Source organism: Numida meleagris, chromosome 5 (genome assembly GCF_002078875.1).
Source record: "Numida meleagris isolate 19003 breed g44 Domestic line chromosome 5, NumMel1.0, whole genome shotgun sequence".
NCBI classification, from domain to species: Eukaryota; Metazoa; Chordata; class Aves; order Galliformes; family Numididae; genus Numida; species Numida meleagris.
In genome coordinates, this window is record NC_034413.1 from 43555875 (window position 1) to 43581223 (window position 25349).

The following is a 25349-nucleotide window of genomic DNA, read 5'->3' on the forward strand; positions in this document are numbered from 1 at the left end:
TTTTTCGACAAAAGCAGTCAGTGTCCCTCAGAGCTCTGCCATCCTGTGTAGTGCCACCGTGGCCCCTGCCTCCATTACAGCGCGGTTGGAGACGGGTGGGCTAAAGAGAACGCAAATACAAGACGTAGGAAAGATGGGTTTTGCTGAGAAGCGTTGTGCGGTGTGAAAAGCAAGCAGCGTTCCGAACATACCGACTGTTCCACGGGAGAAAAACTAAATGTTCCCTGCAATTAAGGTGCTTTAGGTTATTACAGCACGTGGTGCCAAAAAGCAAATGACGTTGCTTATGTCTGTCTCCTTAGTCTGTGTGTCCTTACAGGTCCTTCCAAGGGCAGGATCTGCTCTACTCACCCCTTCAGTCCTAAGAACCAAATAAAGAGTAAAATGTTTTGTGACACGGGCATATTGCTGTAGTCTTGGTTATCTGTTTATATCATAATGCCATAGAAACATGTGGCACTTGGAGAAGGCTGTAATTGGCAGGGCTCCACCCTGAGGACTTTGGAATTTTAATTAGAGACAGAGAATGGCAAAGGGTGGAGGAAGGGAGATGGCAGCGTGAAGGTCACAGCAGTGCAGGATCATCAGCTACGCTTGTTACTAATGCATGCATTTGGTCATTAGTTGCTATTTCTTAATTACCCCAAGTGTGTTAGCTGCATGATTCCCATACTTAGCACTAACTTCTTCTCTTGCTTTCCTTAGTTATCACCAAGGTGGCTTTTTTACAGTCTTTAGAGGCTGTCATGCACAGAACTATTTCTTGATCCATTTTTCATTGCACGGAGATGTGACGTACAGCTCAGGTTCAGAGCCACGGGCCTTGTAGGAAGCCAGCCTCCGAGCATCAGCAGCAACTTCCTGCAGCGTGGGTGATCGCTACTGTACAAAGTACATGCAGTTGTTTGCTTGGAGGAAGAGCATGGAGCTGGCACGCCAGAGTACCACATAGGGGAGGAAAGCCAAAAAATGTGCTGATTCCATGCCTCTTGGATTATAGCATTAAGCTGCCTGTCTTAGGGGTGGTACTCCTGTACTTACTGACACCAACTGTTGTTTCTCTCTATTGTGATAACATAATCCAAAAAAAGAAACAATAACAACAAGCAAGCAAACAAACAAACAAAACAAAAAACACAAAAAACCCCACCATGCTACAGAGATTACCCGTGCCCCAGGCATCTATGAGAGCACCTTTAGCTCACTGATCCCACATGCTCAGCTACAACATGAAATACTCAAAGCTCAGAATGCAACAGACCCCTCAGAATCAGCATGCTATCTCTTGCTGTTCCTGCAACGTTCAATTTTGGAAATGATCTAACCCTTGAAAACAGACACTCTCCCATCCCACAAGAATTACCGTTATTGTCATTAATACAGACTACTTAAAAAATCTTTTTTCCCCCCTGCCAAAATCTCTGCAAGAGTGCCACAGCATTTGCACACGCGAAACAAGTAAGAAAAGGCAATCCTCAAAGCAACAGGCAAACAATCTGTATTTCTGGGATTGCTTAGCAGAACTGCCTCAGCATCACCTGGCACGAGCTTTGTACAAGCCCCAGTCCTCACACTGAGGGAAAAACGTGCAGTTGCTCAACACACGGCGCCAGTTATCAATGATCTGGGTGAAACTGTCTTAGGAGTCTAAAATTGAGAAGTATGACAGAGGCTCTGAAAGGTGTTCTCAGAGCCTCCTCTTTCCCCATAGCTCCCCTTTAATGATTTAGGCTAGCTTGCATCATGCTTCTGCTAGAAGCAAGAGATAGCAAAATTACTGTCTAGAAAAGTTTTTAAAAAATAGAAATATATTTCAATATTAGGTTCCAAATAATGTTCATGAAAACCATAGCATAGGGGAAGTCACACAGTGCCATTCAGCCATTCAGGAACAGAAGTCCACTAGGCCTGTGCCCCAGGGAGGGGAACTCTCACCCAAGCACTGAAGAAAGACCAGGGCCTCCCACAGCAGCTAGTCTCACCTGTTACCAAAGCAAGAGGAAATCTTCAGTGGGAGGCACCAGTTTTTATGACAGACAGAAAAATATCTTTTTCCCTGAAGATATTTTGCTATGGAATTACAGTGCTGTGTATTAAGCCACTGCCATAAAGTACGCTGCTGCCCATTCTAGTACTCCATTCGAAAGCAGAGAGCCTTTTGAGAGGTGTGGGCATCTTCAGCGTGTTGACTGTAGTTTAATTTAGGATAGCCTTTGTTTCGAGTGTAGTTCTAGTTCAAATTCCATTGTATTTGGTGAAGAATCCTTCCTTTTTCTGCTACAAGTGATGGTTTGTAGTATACCAGATTCCATAGGCCACCAGAAGTCACTTAGAAAAGGGACATGAGAGAGTATTTTGTGATTTCTCTAGAAGTTTTAAACTGCTGCAAACATTACGATATATTCAGAGACAAAAGAGTTGATTTCCAAAGTGGATTTTTTAAGAAGATTTATTTTAAGTGATTCACGATGAAACATGGTCTTAAACAAAATAGAGATCAGTAGGAAAATAAAATTATACACAGAAATATCTTTTCCCCAAATGTTTTTAATAGCAGGAAATACAACAGAGCAGTCCTGTATTCAACTGAGTAGATAATTATGCATGTCTGTGAGCAGTCAAACATTTTAGTACAATCCTTGAAGCCAGGCATGACAAAATGCCCGTCATACTCTCCACACATTTCGTAACCACTCTCCCTGCCTCAAAGAAAAAAAGTGAAATGCGATGCAATGTAAATAGAGAAAAGGACATACACCATCTTAATGCTTGAAGCACATTTTCCCCATTTAGTGTTTTGTGAAAGACATATACCAAATTCAGATGAAACAAATCAGCTTGTAGAAAGATAGAAAACCTTGGTATTGTATTTGATATACAGTCTTGTGAACACTTAACTGAAACGTATGGAAAAGATTAAAAAATACACCACATGTGTTCTACTTAAAGCTTAGAAATAAATATGCACTCTATATTCTCAGTGCCTGAAATTCTTTAAAAACAAAGAAATTGGTATAAAATTATATCAAGTAATCATCAAAAATGAGGGAGATGCACCTATATACCTGTTAGATTCTGGATGCCTGCATCCCCACTACAAAAAACTTGTAAAACTATATGCGCTTTCAAACATGCTGAATAACCCAAACCATAGCCTAGCAAGGGCACGAATATTGACTGACCTGGGGGTACCAGTACTCCACACCACATCCCTCAGGAATTTGTTTTTCTCCAAAGTATTTCCTTTCCATACCGTACCAGCCCTTACAAGTATAAATGTTCAGTCACTGATACAAAAAGCAGCCTTGCTGATCAGGATTTGTGAATGCCCTCAAGGTTATGTCATTCAAAGGAGAAAAAGCATCTTCCTAAGATGATATATTTACTTAGTATTATTATAATTATTCTTCTTCCCTGCAGTGCTGATAATAAACAGCAGACTCCTGAGTGTTGCAGACTCATTGCAGAAAAATGTCCTGCTCTATAGAACTACTGACTCAATATGGTCCAACGTACTAAATATCTTCTGTTGTAGGACTTAAAAGTTTATAAGAAACTCGTCACCTCAGTTACAATACTGAAGAAGAAAACTTGTAAGGAATTCTTCTTTTGACTTTTATATCTGACTTGGATATCCAGTAGTCTTGGCTTTTTTTTTTTTATTCTGGTAAAGAACTAGGTCTGCTTTTAAGTAGAGGACCAGGTCCAGAAATTCTTCTTGTCCTCTTTCGTGTTCTTTTTTCTGATAATATCACTAAACTGTGAATAAACTCAAGACCTGCATCAGCTTGGCCAAAGCTAACAAGATAATTGAGAATATTTTTATTATCTTAAATAAACTTTAGAAACTTCATATCACTCCTGGAATGATAAACAAACACAGAAAACCCTCTTTGTAGAAATTCATGGTTCTTAGACAACCATAACACAAGACTCAACCATTAAAAGAAAAAAAAATAAAAAACAATCAAAGTTTTCACACAGATAAATGTTGGGGGGTTGACCCATCATATTTAAAATGAAAGGTACCTTTACTAGTGATGATTTAGCTTCTGAACTGATACCGTTTCTCTTGCCAAATGCGGCTAGTAATAAGTACAATAATTATTTGTAAAACCAATTAAGGTGGACTTATTTTATTTAGAAGCCTTCATTTTTCTGAGAGCAGTCAAAATAAACAAACAAATAAACCAAGAAAAACACTGAAAATATTTTCCTGATTGTGCGCTTTAGATTTTCAAAACCTAAAATAATTTGCCAAAACATGTCTTCCAATGTTGTAACAGTAACCTATTTCATGATGAATAGTAATTTTTTCCTGGGTACATTATCATAACCTAATTTTTAAGCTAAAAGTATCCCCTTTTGTATGTCCAGTGGTCAGCACAGCTCACTGTCCCACCTACTATTTGCAAAGCCTTTTCCTGTCCCTACTTCTTTCAGTTGTTTTCACTCAAGAACGGTTCTATGGCTCCATTTTTTTGTTGTTGAATTTGCTGCATGGAACTGCCATATCTTATCATTTACTGCACCTACAATTACTTCCCTTCCTTGGCATTATTTGTGAGGCTTCAGAGATTTATTTTCTTATTCATACAGTAATCTTTTTAAAAATAACTCAGCTGCAATTTCTGTCTGCAGTCAGCATGGCCATTAAATAAGATGTCTCTGCAAAGTCTTCTTTTATTGACCACATTTACACAGTTATATGAGTATTTCTGACTATCAAATTGTAATGCTCCTGATTTAAAATGAGAGCTTTTAAACAGTTGACAGAATATGTGAGGAGGTGCTTCCATCGCAAGCAACGGAAACATGAAATATCTTTAGGATGAAACCAGTTGAAGGGCTGTATGACAAAGCCTTCCTTTGTGGAAGGCACAGACCTTACTACAATAAAGAATCTCTGCTGCCATGATCTCTGGGTCCACACTCACCTGTGTCCCTGTAAGGGCTCGTGCTTCCACCCAACAGCCTGAAGCAGCCCACGGCAGTTGGACATTTCTGGTGATAGAATACATTGCAAGAAAAAGCCACTGTCTCATAATGAACTCCGTAAATCCAAAGTCGAAACATATTTGACCCTTGGATACATAATCAACTCTCTGGTTTCCAAAAAACATAACTTGGATGAAGGACTTGAAGGTATTCTAAGTAAATGTGTGGACAACACTAAATTGGGAGGAACTGCTGACTCCCTCAAGGGCAGAGGCCTTGCAGAGAGATCTTGACAAATCAGAGGGCTGGGGAATCACCAACAGCATGAAGTTCGACAAGAACATGTCCTGGATTTTGCAGCTGGGATGGGGCAGCCCTGGATACATGTACAGAGGAGGGGGCAAGAGGCTGGAGATCAGCCCTGCAGAAAAGGATCTGGGGGTGCTGGCTGATGGCAGGTGAACCTGAGTTAGCAGTGTGCCTGGGGCCCAAAGGGCCAACTGTATCCTAGGGAGCACCAGGCCCAGCGCTGCTACTGGGCAAGGGGAAGCGGCTGTCCCCTCTGCTCTGTGCTGTGCAGCCTCACCTCCAGCACTGGGTGCAGGTTTCGGTGCCACAGTACAAAAAGGAAATAAAACTATTAGAGAGCATCCAAAGAAAGACCACAAAGATGGGGAAGGGTCTGAGGGCAAGGTGTGTGAGAAGCAGCTGAGGTCTCATGGCTTGTTCAGCCCAGAGCAGAGGAGCTGAGGGGAGGCTCTGCAGCTCCTCACAGGGAGCGGAGGGGCAGCGCTGCGCTCTGCTCTCTGCGACAGAGACAGGGCCCGAGGGAACGGCATGGAGCTGCGTCAGGGGAGGGGCAGCTGGGGGTTAGGGAACGGTACTGCCCCAGAGGGCATGGAATGGGCTGCCCCAGGCAGCGGGCACAGCCTCGAGCTGCCGGACCTCAGGGAGTGTTTGGACAGTGCTCTCAGACAGAGGATTTGAATTTTGGATCGTGCTGTGTGGAGCCAGGGGTTGGACTCGATGGTCCTTGTCAGTCCCTTCCAACTCAGGAGATTCTGTGATTCTATATTGCTTTAATCTTTTTTCTTCAGTTATATACAATGTGAGAGGAGCTATGATCTCATCAGCTCTTTGGACTGAAGGGGGCTGGCTCTTCATGCAAAGGAGACTGATCTAATTTTGGATGGAAAAATAAACCACCACCACAATCTCACTCTGATACAATAGCTGCAGTCAGTGCAGGCGGTCAGCATTGGTCTCAGAGTGACTGTAGGATTAAGTGCAAAAAGGAGAGGGCTGCCAGCTTTTGGAAGGCAGCCTAGCATAAGGGAGACTAGTGTCCTGTGGAGCTTTTTAGGTCTATACATTTAAAAACTGATTATGTTGATGTCTGCAGAAAACCATGTTAAATTAGTGGAACAATATACCTCCTCAGTGCTTAGTAAAAGCCCTCTATGTAAGACAGGGCTTTTCTAGTAGGGGCTGATAGATGCATTTTTGGAAGTTAAAAAATCAGGAAAAAAACATAACTTTCATTATTCATTAGCTTTTTTGTTTGTTTTTAAGAAATGACGGTATAGAAGAAGCATAGCTTGGCTCCCTTTCACATTCACCATATCTTTAAGAGATTTATCGGAATACATCTATTGTTAATTTGTTTTTTACTGGTTACATTTGCAATGTACTCTGACTGCATCTGGTACATCATGGAAATAAGTTCAAAATGCCTATTATCAATTTAGAAGGAGACTAGTTAATGAGTGTAGTAATTCTTTCACATAGTCCTCAAGCTATGCATTTTGAATATATATAGATACTACAATGGGCCGTAGCCGTTCCACAGGAATCCTTGACTGTCATCCTTTTACATGTGGTCAGGAGGAATCTAAGTAGTGCCAAACGAGTCATTACAATGCCACTGTTTTTAAAAAGAACTCTCAAATTAATCATTAATCATCATTAAAACACCATAAAATACCTATGGCATAATGTGGCTCTGAGCAAAGCAGAGCCCTGAATGAAGTTTTAACCCAAACAATACCTTTCTTTACAGTAAAATTATTTAAAAAAACACTAGAAACGTTTTAATAAAACTCTTTTCATAGCAGTGAGCATTTGAAATAGAAGTCCAGTGCATATGCATGAGTCTGAACTGAAAAAGCACTGTAAAGCTAATGATCTATTTGAAAGAAGTGCAAAAAATAAACCAACGCACACTGGGAAAACTGTGTGTTTATATGGTCTGCTTTACAATTTTGCATATTAGTCAGCAAAAGTGGGTCATAATAAGGCTTCTACTCTTACTGGATTTACAAGAAAGTTCTCCCCTCAAACCACTATTTACTTAACGTATATTTACTTTTCCTGAAAGCAAGGAATTTCAACTTCAACACATTAAATTCTTTTTTATTGTAAAATATTTAAGCAAAAGGCTAGACGAGTCCCATAGCAGCCACTGTGATCACGCTAATAAAATTTTGAAGGTTTTTTACTTGCAGTGGGTGAGCTAGTTAACCCTTAATACTTCTGCACTTCTTTCAGACTGCATAGTAAAGCCAAAAAGCAAACAATTTAAGACGCCAGGTTTGAGCAATTACTCTGAAATTTCGCTTGGAGTTCAATACACTTGCCTAGAGGAGGAAGAGATGAGAAGAGAAAATGACAGCAGTGGTTGAGTATTATTACTTCAAGGTTAACAGTAACACTTTTAAGGTTAAGTTTATAACCTTATGACTGGAGATCATACTTATTAATTCCCATTAGTGCTAATATGAATAAATTATCCCCCTCCCACCCGCAAAAAATTCAGTGGCAAGAAAAATGTAACTGCTAGTACAATTTGATACAAATAAGTTTCTATCACTGAAAGTAATTAACTTGCTTTATGCTAAAGGAAATAAACTTACACAGGTTATTCAAACACAGCTACCACAGATTCCCCTTTTATGAATAATTTCCTCAGTCCACAGACAGTGTGCTTGCAGATGTCTCCAAAAACCTCTGCAGTTCACACAGGAGTAACTCAGTTAACATCTGCAGTTAACACTGCTGTGACTACATTTAGCAACCAGAGGATACCGCTGCTAATGCTTCTGATGGAAGCTCTTGTTGTTGAGACTTTAAAAAAATAAAAATACATAGGAAGCCTCAAAACTGTTTTCTTTCCTGTAATTTTAAACTAAGCAAAATGCCAGTCTGCTGCTCTGGGAGTTTATCTCACGCCAGAAACTTTGTCTGATGTCCTGCCAGCACGCTGCTGCCTTGATTTTCAGTTTCCCTGAAGATTACAGGGGACGCAGTATATGTAGATAGATTTCACCCTAGATGCTCTCTAAGCAACGTTACCACCTTTTTATGATAGGTTTACAACATGGACAACCACAATTATTTGAAATGCAAAAAAAAAAAAAGGGCAAATATTTGATGAATACCAAGGAAAAACAGCAGGAAAGCAGGGTGAGGAAAAGGTTTGTTTCTGATCAGCAGACTGTGTTAAACTGAGTTTTATTTTGGATCGAAAGAATACTTTCAGTAGATAACCTGCAACTTGCTGATGGTGCTACTTACGTAACTGACGGCAGTCTCCTACCTGCTGTGTGAAAACACCGGCACCGCTACAGTAAGTACTTCTGGCTTGCAGACTCTGAACTGCTTGCTCCAGTAGGCACCACACTGCACCAGTTCAATGATTATGAGCTTTCCCAGTGTATTTAGGAGCGTTCTGGCCAAGCTGATGAGAGGTAGCACCAGGCGCACAAAGAACACCTCCGCTTGCTGGGGGCTGAGACTTGGTGCAAGTGCACCCCAGAGGAAGATTGCCATGGTCCCTGGGGTGCTAGGCACCACACAGCAGGCAAGGGCCTGCCAGTTGCTTTTTGGCTAGCAGTGCACGGCTCACCTTTCCAGCAAGCAGGAAGCATGGGCACCTAACTTCAACTTTTGAGGGTGCTTCTCCAGCCAGACTTCCTGTCTGATGGAGATAACTGCAGATGAAGTCCGCACAAGTTTTCATCACACAGTAGCTGAAGAGAATCTTTTGACTACTTCTTGAAGTCAAGCTTTTTTCCTCCCTAAGTGGAAAGCTCCTTAGCACTGTGCAAAAGCTCTGAGGAGACACAGGGCTCTCAAGAAATGCTTTTTCGTTTTTCTCCATTCTGGATCCTTGTGCCTGCCACAGGGCTGCATAAGCTAAATCGTCGTGGTCACCAGCTGTAGTCATCTGGAGGACATGAAAGTTGGCTTCCACATGGGATGTGTTCAATGGAAATGGCTTCCCACACCAAAGGGAGAATATTCCACTCAGTAGCCAAGAGATGTGGGGATCTCAGAGAGCTCAGGCTTCATTTTCTATACATCTTCCCTACTAATCTCTTCTTGCCTATATCATCACATACAGCTGACCACGTGCTCGAGGCAGCATGGGTAGCTGTACCTGGGCAGCTAACTTCTCACTTTCAAATAACATTTTTTGAGAGTCCTCCAGGCAATGCTGGCAGCAAAAGAGCAAGAAGCAGCTTCTCCTCAGTCTCTCTGGGTCTTAATGCTACATGGATTCCAGACTTTTTTTTTTGACAGCTGCCGCAATGGTGATCCAGCCACATCTTTACAGAATAATGGATCATTGTGATGATTTTGTATGTATAAATACAGAACAAATGTGTGCAGAAAATATATTTAAATAAAAACTGACAAGATGCATTTATTGTTCTTGATTTGTACAAAAGCATAACTTAAAGGCAGACTAGTATAAACTTACTTTGTGCCAAATATTATAAGTTTTCATTCCAAAGAGTTTCTGATTCAAAACTTCTAGATACAGTTTCCACCTGGGAAATCTCTTTTTTAGACCACAGATAACACGGTACTGTAAATTCAAAATTCTTCAGTCCTTCAACCAAGCAAAAGTTGTGTTCTGCTTTGAGTTCCAGAGTTTTAGCTACTCAGTGAATGGATCATGTGAAACATGAGCAATGCTGGAGTGACATGATGAAAAATCAATTTGCCTACTGCTCATCTGTATTCTGAAAAAAGATGCACGTTAGCATCTGTGACATGCAATTTTAGCAAAGATTGATAAATATATGTCTAAAAGTAGGGAGACATGATTGGATTCTGCTTTGCTATTTCATGCCAGCCAGAAGTAGTGCAAGAAAACCTATGTTACTTGGGTAATGGAGTCCCAAATGTCATGCAGAAGCTCAATTATTCCTGAAATCAAAAAAGGCTTTCACTCTGATTTTGCAAATGGGTTTTCCTTTGCACATGTAATGTTTGCTCAGGAAGCCTGAAGGGTTTCCTCAGTCTTTACTGCCTGGCTGCACATAGATTTCCAACTTGGAGGGTGGAATGGCAGTCTCTGCTGACAACACCTCCACTGACGTTCACCTCCATAGAAAAACACTTCCCCAGGACCAAGCAGGACACCTCCCTGAGATGCTCTTTCAAGAGTCTCCAAAACAGGAAAGTTAAGTTTACTTCAGAGGCTACTTTTCTCACAAAACAGAGCGTGCTGTGCTTCGGCGCTATCACGAGTGCTAGTGCAAAACTAGATTCATGCTCTTGTCGTCCAGTATCCAAGTGCAACTTCCTGGAATTTAAAAAATGTGGATGCACTGTGTCGCAGCAGCTGTACAAGAAAGAGTGTGCAGCTGCATTAGTGTTCCACAAAACCATCTGGAGGAAAGTACCAAAAATAGATGCAAGTAAGCCTCATGTATTTCAGCAAAATTAAGCATAAAGAAAGTGGTGTCCATGCAGTGTTTGATAAGCTATAAAAACTCTTTTCAAATAACATTTGATAAGAAAACTATTTATCAGTGAAAATGAAAGAAAACTATCAGTGAAATGCAAGACTAAGAGTAGTTTACATCTTGTGGGAGCTCACTGATATGTGCCAGTGGCATTATAACCAGTAGGTCACCTTAAAGTAGGTTACTCGTGGATTTCCACATGAGCTAGTGTTTTGTGGTGCTGTACAAATAAAAAGTTGTGGGGAGCTTATGAAATGTCTGTATTAAACTCCACTGCATTAAGTTATCCAATGCATGAAAAATGATCCAGCTGCATTTTAAATAAATGCATATTACAGTATCACATATAGTACTATAAAATTATTACTTATGTGCACAGTCCTGATATCTAGAGACATGGCACTGTGAAGAAAGCCTGGTTCCTAAGTGTTTTTATAGATACTTGATAGTGATGCAGTTTGCTGTCAGTCAGATCATAATGTCCCTTCAACTTTGGTACATTCAGTGCAAAATATTTTGGGGAGTTTTTTACTCTTATAAAAATAAAAGGCATTTTTTTCCCTTGAGAGTGCTTAAAGAATAAACACTAGCAGAATGTCTGTTCAAGCATGGAAAGTGACAAAAACAGAAAGAGCATTTTAGTTTGCTTGTTTCCTGTTTACGCTCTAAGAAACATAATATAATGAACCTATAAAAATAAACAGAAGTCACTGTGTTAGGATTTTTTTCCCGATATGCTGTGATAAATTGCTAGTTTCTTCTTAAAATAGTTTCCATGCAGTATAAATAATAAAATCAGTCCCATTAAGTTATTCAGTTCATTATAACAGCTCATCTTTTGTTATACACACCACTGGCAAACACATTTTCACAGACCTCCTAAATGCAAGCCATTGTTGTTGCATCCTTTGCTGACTTTCCTTCCAATTCACTTCTGCCCCAGGAACTTAAACTCTATGGGGCACCCCATGCAGGCACTCATTGTCTTAGGTTTATCAAGTACTGGATATGCTGTTGTAACACATGGCATTAAGTAATGTACCTTCATGAATATTCTTAAAAAAAAAAAAGTATATTGTATGATTTTTCACTGATTTACTGCGTAGGTGGGGCCTGAAAATTTTCACATTTTGACTTGTATTTTCTATTCAGCAACTTTGGTGAAATCCAGTTTTCAGGTACATGTCAATTTTGCAGTAGCCAAGCTGATCACAACATGGGATCACACATTTCTTGTTTGCTCACAACATAAGCATAGGAAGTTTCACCATCCTGAAAAAGCGTGGATTGCAAGATTTGGTTTTCCCTGCACTTCAGGCACACTCCAGATTCACTGTAAAGAATTCTGCCACTATCACAATGCTTTTTAATTGCTTCATAAACTCTTTCATGGAACCTCATTATCGGAATGGCAATCCGAAATCCAATATAAATGTTCATTCATTCTTTGAGAAGTCAGATCCACAAAAGTTCAAAGAGCTGGGCACTGTGGTTTGTGTATCACTCAAGTCCAAACGTACTTGTCTCTTCTACTGCCGTCAACAGTTTTTCATACAGCATAGAGAATGATGGATAAGGGGGAAGGTCCAGACGATTGAAACAAGTGTGAGCCCTGAGGGGAAAAAGAGCAGGTAAAGAAGTACATTATTTTAAAAGTTCAAAAGAAATTAGGTGGACTGATATGTGCTTGCGTAGAGATGACCAAATAGCATTCTTTCAGGAGACTTTGTTCTCTCAAATGATGATTTCCAACTGAACAAGTAGTGAGGTTTAATGTATATTTTCCTGATTAAAATAAGCCAATGAGAAGCATTCATTAAGGCATTCAGAAACATACTTACAGCTCAAAAGACATGGGATAAATTTTACCCATTAAATGTGCATGAGAAAAGAATGCTGAAACACAATACAATTCAAGTAGTCTGTCCTGGAACCTTGGCTTTAAATGTATCTTAAAAGAAGTTGGTTTTTTATATAGATGATACTTGAATACTGTATTTGTAATCCATTGCAGGATGATGAATATGCATAAGTTATTAGACTTGAAATATTATGCAATATGCTAGATATTCAAGGAAACAATCCCATAGTAATTGAGGACAGACAAATTGGATCTTCTTCCTTGCACGTTTCCTCAGCATGGATTGTGTTTCTGGGAAGATGTTGTAAATCAGCGCAAGCACTATCTGTGCATCTGACCTTGCAAGTCAACGACCTTTAGAATTACTGTTCGTAATTACATAGAACTATGCAAGTAGCGATAAAACACCATCCTGCCTTCTTAAGAGAAAAAACACATGGTTGGTTTCTTTCTCAGTTTCCAAAGTCCATCTTTGATCTGAATCTTGAGACCTCTTCCAAGGAATAAAAAGGGAAGTAATATGTTTCTTCTCTTGGTAGAATAATGGGTATCATCACTTGGCCTTAGGGCAAACCAAGGATATTACTTTCTAAAATGCTATAGTGGATGAGCCTGTTATAGTGAAATAGAGCTATTAACTTCACGGTTTCCTGAGAAGAAAAATGACAGGAAGACAAGCTGGAGGAGGTATCTTTTCCACTTCGAAGCTTTTTACCAAAGGCTCATTTTAGACTGATTTTAGAGGATGAAGATCTTTTTGTATTTTGGCAGGTCTCTGTTTAGAAATACTTTATTCTTTCATGATAAAACGCATCTCACAGTTATTTAAATACAATGAATCTGGCAAACAAACTTCTTCTGCAGTGACCTGCCCTTAATCTCTGTGGCCCGTATTAAGTATAAATGCGTAACATGAATGAAAGGTCTGACCTAGGTCCTTCCTCACAATGAATGCTACTCCTCGTTTAACCTAACCACTCCCAGAAATCTGTGTTTACAACAGACCTGTAATAAGCTTTCTCTAAGCCAGAAAGTGCTGCCTTCCATGGGACCAAATGTATTCATTGCTGTTTCAAGTGACTCTCCACTCCCAACTATTGGGATGGTACATGAGTGGGCTAATCTAGTTTGTTAAAAACATGAGGCCATTACAAACCCTCAACAAAGGGGAAACTCAGCAGTCTTACAGTGTCATAAATATATCAGGTTGAAGAAATGTACACACAGTAAAGAAGGCATTAAAAACAGTTGAAACATCAAATATGTAATCACTTAAAAAAAATGTTTTTGAATTTTGCACCCCCAAATATGGTACGCTTGAAAGTACAATGCTAGTATATGCAGCACAGTGGAGAGAACATTTCCCCAGCATGAACTCCAGAGGCCCAATAAAAATTTCTTCACTCTGCCATCCCACTAAGGGTCTTGGAGGAAAGCTTTCTTTGCGTTTCTGTTTTACCTTTCCAAAAACAAAGTAACAGTGTATTTTTTCTTTTTCTGTAGAAGTTTCCACTTAGAAGAAAGAGGCTGATTTAGACCCAGCAGCAAATGGAAAACTGGAGCAAAGTGTCTGGAAGGGCTTAGCAATCACAATAAATTGTGGAAGAGTCTCGTGCAATTTGCAGCTTAACCACATGCTTCTGCTGCATGAGGCTGGCAACCACTCATTAGAAGTATGGATCATGCTGTGTGGGCTGTAAAACCACAAGTTATGAAAGACATAGCATATAATTAGCAAAGGTTTAATAGCAATTTGGCATATTATTTATATTTATTAAGAGAATTGAGTTTTATCTTAATTTTGAGGGCAATTTTGAAAACATCATCACCTACTTTGGAAAACCAAGTCATTAAAAACGACAAAAACTTAAGATCTCGGACTACTGGGGGAATGTACATGTTTCTCACCCTCGCAAGAACCTTATTAAGGCTTCAGGAAGAAAGGTTATTTGTTATTTTTTTTTCTTTACCTCTGGACAGCATTTTCCCACTCCAGCATCTCAAACCATGTGGAAACTAGGTGTCCATGTTCCTGGACTCACATTTGAGGACAACATGAAAAATATCTTGGTTCCCGAAGTCTAGATTTCCAGTTAAGCTCCACTTCATCATAATTTGAAAAGTATTACAGTAGCAAAATCATAAAATCATAGAATGGTTTGCGTTGGAAGGGATTTTTAAGATCACCTGGTTCCAACCTCCCTGCTATAGGCAGGGACGCCTCCCTCTAGACCAGGCTGGCTGCTCAAAGCCCCATCCAGCCTGGCCTTGAATGCTTCCAGGGAGGGGACATCCACAGCCTCACTGGGCAACCTGTTCCAGTGTATCACCACCCTCACAGTAAAGAATTTCTTACTAATATCTAGTCTAAATCTACCCTCTTCCAGTTTAAAGCTATTTCCCATCGTCCTGTCACTACCTGCCCTTATAAAAAGTCCCTCCCCAGCTTTCCTGCAGGTACTGGGAGGCCGCTATAAGGTCTCTTGGAACCCTCTCTTCTCTAGGCTGAAAAGCTCCAGCTCTCTCAGCCTGTCCTTGTAGCAGAGGTGCTCCACCCCTCTCATCATCTTTGTGGCCCTCCTCTGGACCTGCTCCAACAGCTCCATGTCCTTCTTGTGTTGGGGGCTCCAGAACTGGACACAATAACTCAAGGTGGGGTCTCACGAGAGCAGAGTAGAGGGGCAGAATCACCTCCCTCGACCTGCTGGTCACACTTCTCTTGATGTAACCCAGCGTACAGTTGGCTTTCTGGGCTGCAAGTGCACATTGCCAGCTCACGCTGAATCTTTCATCAACCAACACTCCAAAATCCTCCTCCTCAGGGCTATTCTCCACCCAGCCTGTATCTGTGAGTGACTTAGGGCCGAAGTCCAGCAGTAAGATATATATTATTTGCATGAATTATTTGCGTGAATCATCATATGCATTATCACTATCTCCTATGTAATATGCAGCAATGACGGTTACCTGGAGCACAATCAGTTTCTCAGCAAGTAAATGAATTGAAAGAATAACAGTCCCTCTCTTCATTTAGTATAATATATAACACAGTGTGAAAGACAGGAGTAGAAGTGATATCAGGGATAGTAATAGTTAAGGTAACCTCATAATAATGAAACTTTTCAGGATCTTTTATGTGCTACTGACTTACTAACATAACATAAAGTGATACAAGCTAATCAACCTGCTGATCATACAAAACTGGGAGGATTGGCTCTCACACCATAAGGCTGTGCTACCATTCAACAAGACCTGGACAGACTGGAGAGTTGGGTAGGGAGGAACCTGATGAGATTTAAGAAGAGCAAGTGTAGAGTCTTGCACCTGGGGAGGAATAACTGCATGCATTTGCAGTTGGACTTGATGATCTTGAAGGTCTTTTCCAACCTGAGCAATTCTATGATAAGTACAGGTTACGGGATGACCTGCTGGAGAGGAGCTCTGAGGAGAAGTACCTGGGGATCCTGGTGGACAACACATTGGCCATGAGCCAGCAGTGTGCCCTTGTGGCCAAAAAGCCCAATGGTGTCCTGGGGTCCATTATAAAAAAGTGTGACCAGCAGGGTGAGGGAAGCAATCCTCCCTGTCTACCCTGCCCTGCTGAGGCAACATTTAGACTACTGCATCCAGTTCTGAGCTTTCCAGGTCAAAATAGACAGGGATCTCCTAGAAGGAGTCCAGCAGAGAGTCACAAAGATGATTAAGGGCCTGGAGCACCTTCCCTATGAGGAAAGGCTGAGTAACCTGGGTCTGTTCAGCCTGGGGAAAAGGAGTCTGAGAAAGGATCAGATAAATGTTTACAAATATCTAAAGGGAGGTGGGAGGCAAATGATAAGGCCAGGCTCTTCTCGGTAGTGTGTAGTGATAGGACAAGGAGTAATGGCCTAAAACTTGATCACAGGAAGTTCCATACTAGCATGTGACAGAACTTTACATTAAGGGTGACAGAGCACTGGAACAGGCTTCCCGGAGAGGCTGTGGAGTCTCCTTCTATGGAGATATTCAAGATCCGGCTGGACACCTACCCTTGCAACCTACTGTAGGGTACCGGCTTTAGCAGGAGGTTGGACTCCATGACCTCTTGAGGTCCCTTCCAAAACCTGCGATTCTTTGAACCCGATATGCCTCACAGAAATCTCACTATTTTGATCCAGCAGAACTGATTACACAGGAATCAGAAAAGTGTACATTACATAAACATCAAATGAATACTTTTGTGTTTATATTCACAGCCACTTAGACTACAATCACTTACCTAGATAACTGAATCAGTTGCCTTCTGTGTCTCAAAATAAGGAAGAGATGGGGACGGGTATTTTTGTGTGCTTTTAGCTGTGTTGTACTTATTTTAGATACAGAAGAAAAAAAAATCCACTGGCCTGCTGAACTCTAGCTTTTGCCACCCTCATGCCAAGCATTACCTGAGTGTACAAGCACTCCGACTGAAATCAAAAGGACAATTTGCAAGGTGTAACACTGCTGCAAGTGAGTGATGGTGCCTGAACACAAATGCATTTGTTATCTGAAAATCAGCAAGAGTCAAAGAGTCCTAGTGCAACATTCTCAGCAGATCCAGCAGTGTGTTTACACACAGAGCTTGTTTGGAAACCTCTTCAAGGTTTGCTATTCAGGGTCACTCTTAACAATGTCTCACCTTCCAGCCAGTACTAGTTGGTGTTTGTACTGTAAGTCTCTGAAGCTGGTGAGACTCAGGCTGAAGCTAAGACTGTACACAGGAACTAGATACTTAAAAATGCGAATACAGCTTTCTGCTTAGGGCTTAGTCCACTTAAGCGTAAGTGTGGAAGATCATTTATATTTTTATGAGATTGAAGTTCTACACATGAATGTCAGGAATTGCTAGCTCACAACTGTAGAAGTTTGTCATATACGGTTAACAAACAACTTGTAGTGCTGAGTTATTTTAATACTCACATTTGTATACGTATGCTAAAAGCTATCCACAGAGACAGAAATAAAACTTTCCCTAAACAGCAGAATTGTAAGTTAAACTTCAAGTTCATGATTCTCCTACATTTGAGGAGCTGGCATTTCCCTCTTGCTAGCTGAACTAAACGTTATAGTTTATATTGTCAACAGGTTGCTCCATGTTGCTCTACAGGAAGTAGTTTAAATCTGCTGTTCATTACAATTAGGACTCTGCATAGCCTTTTCAGAGGAAATTCTGATCATCCTGTTCAGGCACGTCCTGACCTTTTCCACAGTGCAGTGTGTGTTTGTTAAGACCAGGGATTTCAGTGTTAGAGAATATAGAGATAGGCTCCTACAATCCATTTTCTTACTTAAACTTACAACAAAAGTAATTTGATTTTGAAGTCACAAATAATTTTAAAAGAAAATTAAAGCTTTTTCTTTTTAAATATAATCAAAACTAGCTCATAGGTTGTAATAAATTTTTATAAAGTAGGCTTATCTGACTACAAGGTACTATTAAGCCCCCAAAAGATATCGAGTATTTGTTTTGAAATACCCATTTCCAGAATCTGCTTGTAACTTAAGCTGGTAAGATGGGTTTGTCTAAAGGCCTCCTGCTGTGTCTCTGGATCTCACGGTGCCATCTCTGTTTCCTTGACTTTAAAAGTGTGGTTCTAATGGTCCTGCAGGCAGGAGCCAACCCAAGAGATGTCCTTGCCTCTGACATTTAGCTGGAGGAAGTATCTAAGGGCTGTTGATCAGATATACCCTCCCTGTGTTGGACAGCCACCTTGCAACATTCAGGAAGTAAATACTTGCACATTTAACCAAACAAAATATAACAAATCAAAAATACAACTGATTATCATTCTAATATAATTTCTCATCCAAAAAAGCATTCAAATATAGACATCAGCCACAGTTATGTTGCCTTGTCCATTCTATGAGGAAAAAAAACTGATTTCAAAGAAAAATACATGACGGTGGAATAATGAGGATGTAAGTTTTCATGTAAAGCAAAGCATGTTTGCTTATTCACTTAAAGCTTGTTTATCTGTCATCCCAGTAACTAATATTCCAAAGTAACTCTAGTATTAACATCACTAGTGCAATTTTTACACACGGTTGTACCTTGGAAGGGCAGTGATCTTCCCCCACTTCTCTACACAGAATCTTCTTGGCCCATTGCTTCCCCTTAGAGAGGCAAACCCTTCGTAAGGTATGCTGGATGTGCCTGTAACAAACTGCCAGCACAAACAAAGGAGTGAGAATACTGGATACACAGATGGTGCAAGTTAGGAATTTATTTATATCAGCATGCTCACTGAAGTCCAAATGCTTATGTAAAAGCATTTGCAAAATAAGGAAATTTGTGAGACACAAGTAATAAATGTTACTTTAAACACAGGATAAAGGAAAACAGGTCGTTTCCTGATACGGTTCCAGAAGAGACAACTTCCCAGATTAATTTCCTTCGAAGGGTTCTCTCTGAAAGCCAGGATAAGGGTAATTATCCTACATAAGTACTGTAGAATAAAACACTATTAATATCAAGTTATTTTAGCTTAGGCATAAGTCTTTATTTTCCTGCTGTTTTTATTCTTTATGAAGAGAAGCTAAGAAAAAATAATCATGTAGGGTAATGGTTTTGTGTAAGGCCTTTTTGGCCCTGTGCACTTCAATATCACTATAAACAACAGTAGATACTATAAGAAAAAGACTATATTCTGAAGCAAAGTGCTTACATAGCTAAATCCTCCTTCATTCTACTCATATGGGCAACTCAATGATCAGATGTAAATTTAAATAAGAATACAGACTGTGAGCTTCACTCACTTAAAATTATTACAAGTAAGTATCTGATGCTGCTCAGGTTAGCATCATCATTATTTTTGGGTATCATAAATCTAGGTAAAACTAATTTAGCATCTAATTTTAGAGATGCAAACAATTTCTATTCAGAACAGCTGATTTCTTACCTGCAAAAGTCTTAGTCGTTGTTCATTGTTGAATCTTTCCACAGCAGCCCAGAACCACCGAATTACAATGTGATTATCATGATAACCTGTTAAAACAAGAAGACACTTTATGGCTTTAATGCTACAAAAGTGGTTGAGAGGACAGTGAATAAGTCTTTCCTAATTTGGCCCTCATCACTCTAATGCAGCATTTCTTAACGACCTGCAGCAAAAGGCAGATGATAGAAAGCACCTCCTGAAATATTTACAAATCTGAGAGAATCAATTTACCATGACAAAAAGAAATTAAATCTCTTTTGCACGCATGCCTTTCATTAATCCATCACTAACAGGAAAGTCAATTCTTGAAATATTCCAATGCTTTGCTGTTTATGTCTTTAAAACCGCAACATTTCTCTCGAAGTTCCCCAAACTCCCCAACCAGACTGCAGTCTCTGGGATTATTTCTCATCTTCTTGAAATAAGAAAGAGTTGAAAATAGGTAGACCCTACTAAGACCCTACCATTTTTATTTGTCTCCAGTGTCTGAGTTGTACTCTGGTAGCGTGCTTGTGAGTACAGCACTGGAGTACTGTGCTCTTTGATGCTGTCCAACAAATAGGGTAAGGGGAGAGCTGCAAGGGGAAGCAATGAAGCAAACTGAAATGGACAAAATAACTTCTAATGTAAATTGAACCAGAGAAATACAGAAGACGTTGAATACACTGAAGGTGTATCTCACAGGATAATACATTAGAGTCTTGGAAGCTGGGTAATTCCAAGGCTCCCAGGACACTCAAAAAATGATGTTACCTCCTCTATATTCTGTATTATTTCTCCAGTCACTCAAGTCAATTTCTGCTGTTCCAGCTATAACCAGTTCCAGTTCTCTTGCATCAAATACAGACACAAGCCTTGCATCAACCACCTGTAAAAGAAAAAAGGCTCATCTCTTACTAAGCCATTTATCAGGTAACATTTGTCTCATGAATAGACAGAATTCTTTTTTTTCTTTTTAAAGGCAAATACATGGACTTTACTTCTTAAGCTGCAGCTGCAGCACTGGAGGACCACAGTGCTTAGGGCAGAAACTTATTGGCAAATAATACTGAATTATTTCAGGACAAATAACGTTCAATACAACCAATTTAACTGTTTGTGATACGGCAGGTAAGATATAAATGACTTGAAATACATTCAGCTGTGATATGCTGAGTATAGCAAGCGCTAAAAAACCACAAAGCAGAAACAGACTGCTCACTTTAGCACCGCTAATCATACAAATAATGATCAGAAGTATTTCCCAGTTTTAAAAAGTTACATAACCATAGAGTTGAAGTCAATGACTAGCACTGATTTTTGCACACACACTGAGGTATCTGTAAGGGCACTTCTGATTATACATGCACCAGCTTTTTGGGAGTACTTATTTGGGAAATGTATATATACGAGGATAAAAATATTTAGGGAGAATAAAAAAGAAAGTAAATTTCAGCTGAGATTTTTTTTACCTCATAGAAACCACGAACTAGACTTTCTGTCTGTTGTACAACTCCTCTCTCAATTCTCCATTTTACCATTCTTTCTATATATTCTTTCTTGTTTTTTTCTGTGACTGGAATATTGGCACCCCCTGGCTTTAATTCCCGTTCTGTGATCTTAGAAGAAAACAACCACAGCATTTTTAAGACAAAAGAAATAATTACAACAATTTAAACCTTTAAGTTGAATAATTCCTCAAAAGCATTAGTGAAGACTCACTTTAGCAAATTGGAATGTGTGAAATAAGAGAACACAAAATAAATCTTTTTTTGTTGTTTTTTATTAAATTATATTTAGTGCAAAGTAAGAAGAATAAGCACAAAAAGAAAAAAAAATCTTTACAAAGATTGAAGTAGCAAAGTCTTCTAAATAATATCCCAACAAAGGTGTTGCAATGCTTTTGAATGCTAACTCTCCTGCAATTAAACTTAGGGAAACTAGCTCCAGCAGAGCAATTGAAAATGTTGATATTTCAGATAGTTTCCAGAAAATCTCCTTAACCAGAAACACACGTTTGACAGGTTCAAAATAATAACTACTTCTGAAATTTCAACATTGTTTTCATCAAACAGAACTTCATAAAAACAAGTTTACATCAGCATGGAATGACAGCCATTTTTCTGTCCAAGTAAATGCTTATCTAGCAGTAGAATATAAAGAAGAAAGAAAAAGAAATTAGGAATCTCGCACACCTGCCCAAAAACTTCTTCATTTACAGTAAATGTGAGATCCAGGATATCATGTATATCATTGTCTTTCATCCACTGCAAACTTTGGTGAAACTCCTCATCAAGATATTCCAGGTCACTCAAATCACAGAGTCTGACATAAACAAAAACAAAACACACAAATACAGATGACAGCAGTAGTGTGTGCTCAGCAGCCGAACTCAGAACAGTCCTGCAAAATAGACTGAGTGATGTCAGCTATAAGAAACATAAACAGAATAAAGAAGATGCTATTTATTTCAAATCTCCCTTTATTTACCCAGCAATAGCAGCTACTGTATAATTCGAACTGATTTTATGCATTTACAAAGCCCCAAAATTTATTCACTTCTTTTCAAGCTTAAGGTGAGTCCAACTCATATTTCCTGTAAAGAATATTTTGAAATTATGAAGATATACACATTGAAGAGACAAAATCTTCAAATCAGAGAAGAAACTGTAAGTTTTTAGTAACAAGCAACTACTATCCTTTTCACTTATGGTCCTCTGGTCCCTTCACTGTGCAAAGAAGTCTGTTCACATTGTTTTCTTATCACAAAAATAGCTTTTTTTTTCTTTAACTTCTGCCATATTTCCCCACGCTTGGTCCTTATTTTACAAATCCAACCTGTAAGCCAACTGCCCTTGCTATCTCTAACAGTTACTTCTCCATGATTTGAACACCTGAGCTTCTAATAATATTTAATACTGGAGTAGTAATTTCTGCAGTTCTTCTTAATTCTGGGTAACAACTTGTGCTGTGAAATAGCACACTGGGGCTAATCATATGTAAGCTGCTTTTCATCGGTAGGGTTTTCTGCCTGCTCCCATTCTTGGGCATGTAAAAAGTCAGCAAGAAGTCCTGTATTTTTATTGGATGCTCAAGTGTACTTGAAGTGACACCCTGCAGTCTCTACCTCAAAGCAGATGGATTGGGCACAATACCTCATCCGCAGAGGTAGTTTGGATGGCTCCTAAGCTCTGAGGAAAGCAAAGATCTGTGGCTGTGACAGGGACATTGCACAAAACAGGCTACATACAAAAGCAGTCACGTCATCATCTTTCACTTAACTGTTTGGAGAACGACAAAGTTAAATAATTAATTTAACTTGGTAGTTATACAATATTAGGATTAAAGTCCATTTGGGGCAAGTCCTCATCTTCATTAAAATGATACTGTTAGCACATAGGAACTTTAAAAATATACATGCAATAGGAGTGGATGCATTACTCCTTACTATTAAAATATATGATGTTTTGAAGAAACATGCCCATCCTTGGAGACATTCAATGTCAGGCTGAACCAAGCTCTGAGCAACCTCATCTAGTATAGGTGTCCCTGATTGTTGCAGGGGATTTGGACCAGATGACCTTTAAGTGTCCCTTCCAACTCAAAAGATTCTATGATTCTATGATATCCTTCCAGGCTTCTCCATAACAGCTTTGAAACAGAGGACAAAAACTGTAGTGCCTTAAGTTCATTAGGCCTTAACTTCCAGACCTGCTGAGAAAGTGCAGCTCACATTGTTTAAGCCAGAACAACAGTAGCAGTTCTGAAAATCCAGTCTGAAGTGTACCCAAGTAAAGCTCCTCAAAATGGAGACTGCCAGCAATCAGAGAATTCAAGTCTTGCAGTCTAAGTTAAGAAGTGATTCACATCCTATCTTATGAGTCATTACTAGACAAATGAATAACATCTCTATTAATATCTAGAATAAAACCACAGCATTTCATTCTACTAGCTCAAATGTACCATTTTGTAAAGAAAGCTGATAATATTGCTAAAACAAATAATACAGATCAGTATGAAATTAGTATGAAGAGCATTCCAAGTCACTAGTATGAAGAGTATTCCAAGTTACTTAGGTAACTGGCTAACACCATAAGCAGCAACAAGTAACCTTTTAAAAAAATGCTGGATTAAAATGAAATGACTGAATTATATGTAATGGCCTGTCATTCCGAGGATAAGATATCCATACACAGAATAGTATTGTCCATGGGCAAGGAAGCAAACCAAAAAGGAGACAGAACAATTCTACTCACATTCGGAGGAGGGCTTTATAAAAGGGTCGTGTAAAGAAGGCATCTAGCAAATATTGGTGTATCAGAGCAAGACCAAGGATTCGACCACTAAACCTGAACCTAGAAGACAAAGAGTTATGATCACTGTACTGAGACTTTGTGATTTGTACACTGCTCCGTCATCAAAACTTATTTATACATCCAAACAGCATTTTCAAATCAGATAGCTATGTCTAAACTATGGTGGTTTTGTTTTTTTCTTTTTTTTTCCTGTTTCTGTGTTCTCAAAAGAGCACAGAAAAAACATATGCAAGTTTGCAGTGTGGAAAATCCCTCAGATACCTAAGTTGTAGCTTCTCAGAAATGTCAAATCCGTACTTAACCCAATCTACCTCTGCCAGACTATGCTCTTTATAAGATATCTTACAAAATGATAGTAACTGTTTATTTTCTTTACACACCTTGTCTATGATTAACTTGATCATGTGCCACTGGGAGGCTGAAGGTTCCTACACTTCCCCAGACTGATACTTGTCACTGTGTTTCTTTATACAGTGACTTTTTGCTCCCTCTTCTGACTGGTGTTTATGGACCTCTGTATGTATTTTCATAAACAGAGGCCAGAAGCTTTTTATTTTACTTAATTTTTTAATCTCAGTGCCTCATGACAACACAGTCATTGTGTTGACATCTCTCTTTCTTCTTGTGACTCTCTCTTTCTTCTTGTCTCCATTTTGGTGGGTATATAAGGAGGATTGGGGGGAGTTTGATAGATTTGAGGTCATGACATTGAAAAAGGAGTGTCTTGGCAAATCTACTTGTGAGAATTATGATCTATTGTGAAAAATCCTACAGAGCTTTGGAACTAGATTTAAGTTAAGAAGTTCATTTTTTTCGTAAACCTTATGCATGCTGAGCCACGTTTTACTTGGAAAGGTTAGGGTTTTATTATACCCGCCTGTACACAAGCTCTGTGACACACAGGGCTTTCTCCTTCTGTGTATAACTGCTTGTCCCAGATGCATTTTTCAAATCCCCCCTGAGGCTGTACAAGGCTGTACTGTCACTGGCACCAGCATGCCCAAAAAGAGTGGGGTAACACCTCCATCACCCCAGACAAGGTCTCTGGTCCTTCACTGCAGAAGCCAGGGATACATACAAAGTGCTAGCAGAAGCTTCCTAACACCAGTCCGTTCTGCTTTTCTCACATGCCTTTTACTGCTGTTGTATTGGAGTTCAACAGGAAGGCTGCTTCAACTGACTGGATGCAGTCAACATTTAACTTTCTATTTATTTTTAAAACTAATGAGATTCCTCTCAGATACTTACTCTTCATAAATGGTTTCCAGCAAGTAAGAGCCCAGTACCTCTCTGTCCTACACAGATGAGCAGTTGCCACTCCACTATTACTGTAATCTAACTACTTACATGACAGAATTGTCTGTTGATATTCACAGAAAACCTTTAAAAACTTTCAGAGATGCCGTGATTTAAACTGGCTTATAAGTGTGAAAAAGAGATTAAAAAATCCTTGCCAACTATTTTAGAAGTATGCGTGCACACAGTACAGTCTTTGCTTGAGAGCTGTGTAACCATCAGTCCTCCCCTTTACTTAAGATACCTCCAG

The 25349-nt window shown here is 39.5% G+C and overlaps 1 protein-coding gene across 5 annotated transcripts in view; it reads right to left on the bottom strand.

Annotated features, from left to right (window-relative positions):
• Positions 7162-25349, bottom strand: part of HECW2 (HECT, C2 and WW domain containing E3 ubiquitin protein ligase 2) — a 164669-nt gene continuing 146481 nt past the window's right edge. For all 5 annotated transcript variants that reach the window (XM_021399234.1, XM_021399235.1, XM_021399236.1 and 2 more), the window contains 7 exons: positions 23744-23842; positions 21683-21812; positions 20960-21106; positions 20262-20376; positions 19470-19555; positions 18622-18734; positions 7162-12306 (listed from right to left, as the gene is read on the bottom strand). In XM_021399234.1, coding sequence (XP_021254909.1) covers positions 12195-12306; positions 18622-18734; positions 19470-19555; positions 20262-20376; positions 20960-21106; positions 21683-21812; positions 23744-23842 — 802 coding nt within the window. In that variant the 3' untranslated portion in view covers positions 7162-12194. The remainder of the gene's footprint in view (positions 12307-18621; positions 18735-19469; positions 19556-20261; positions 20377-20959; positions 21107-21682; positions 21813-23743; positions 23843-25349) is intronic.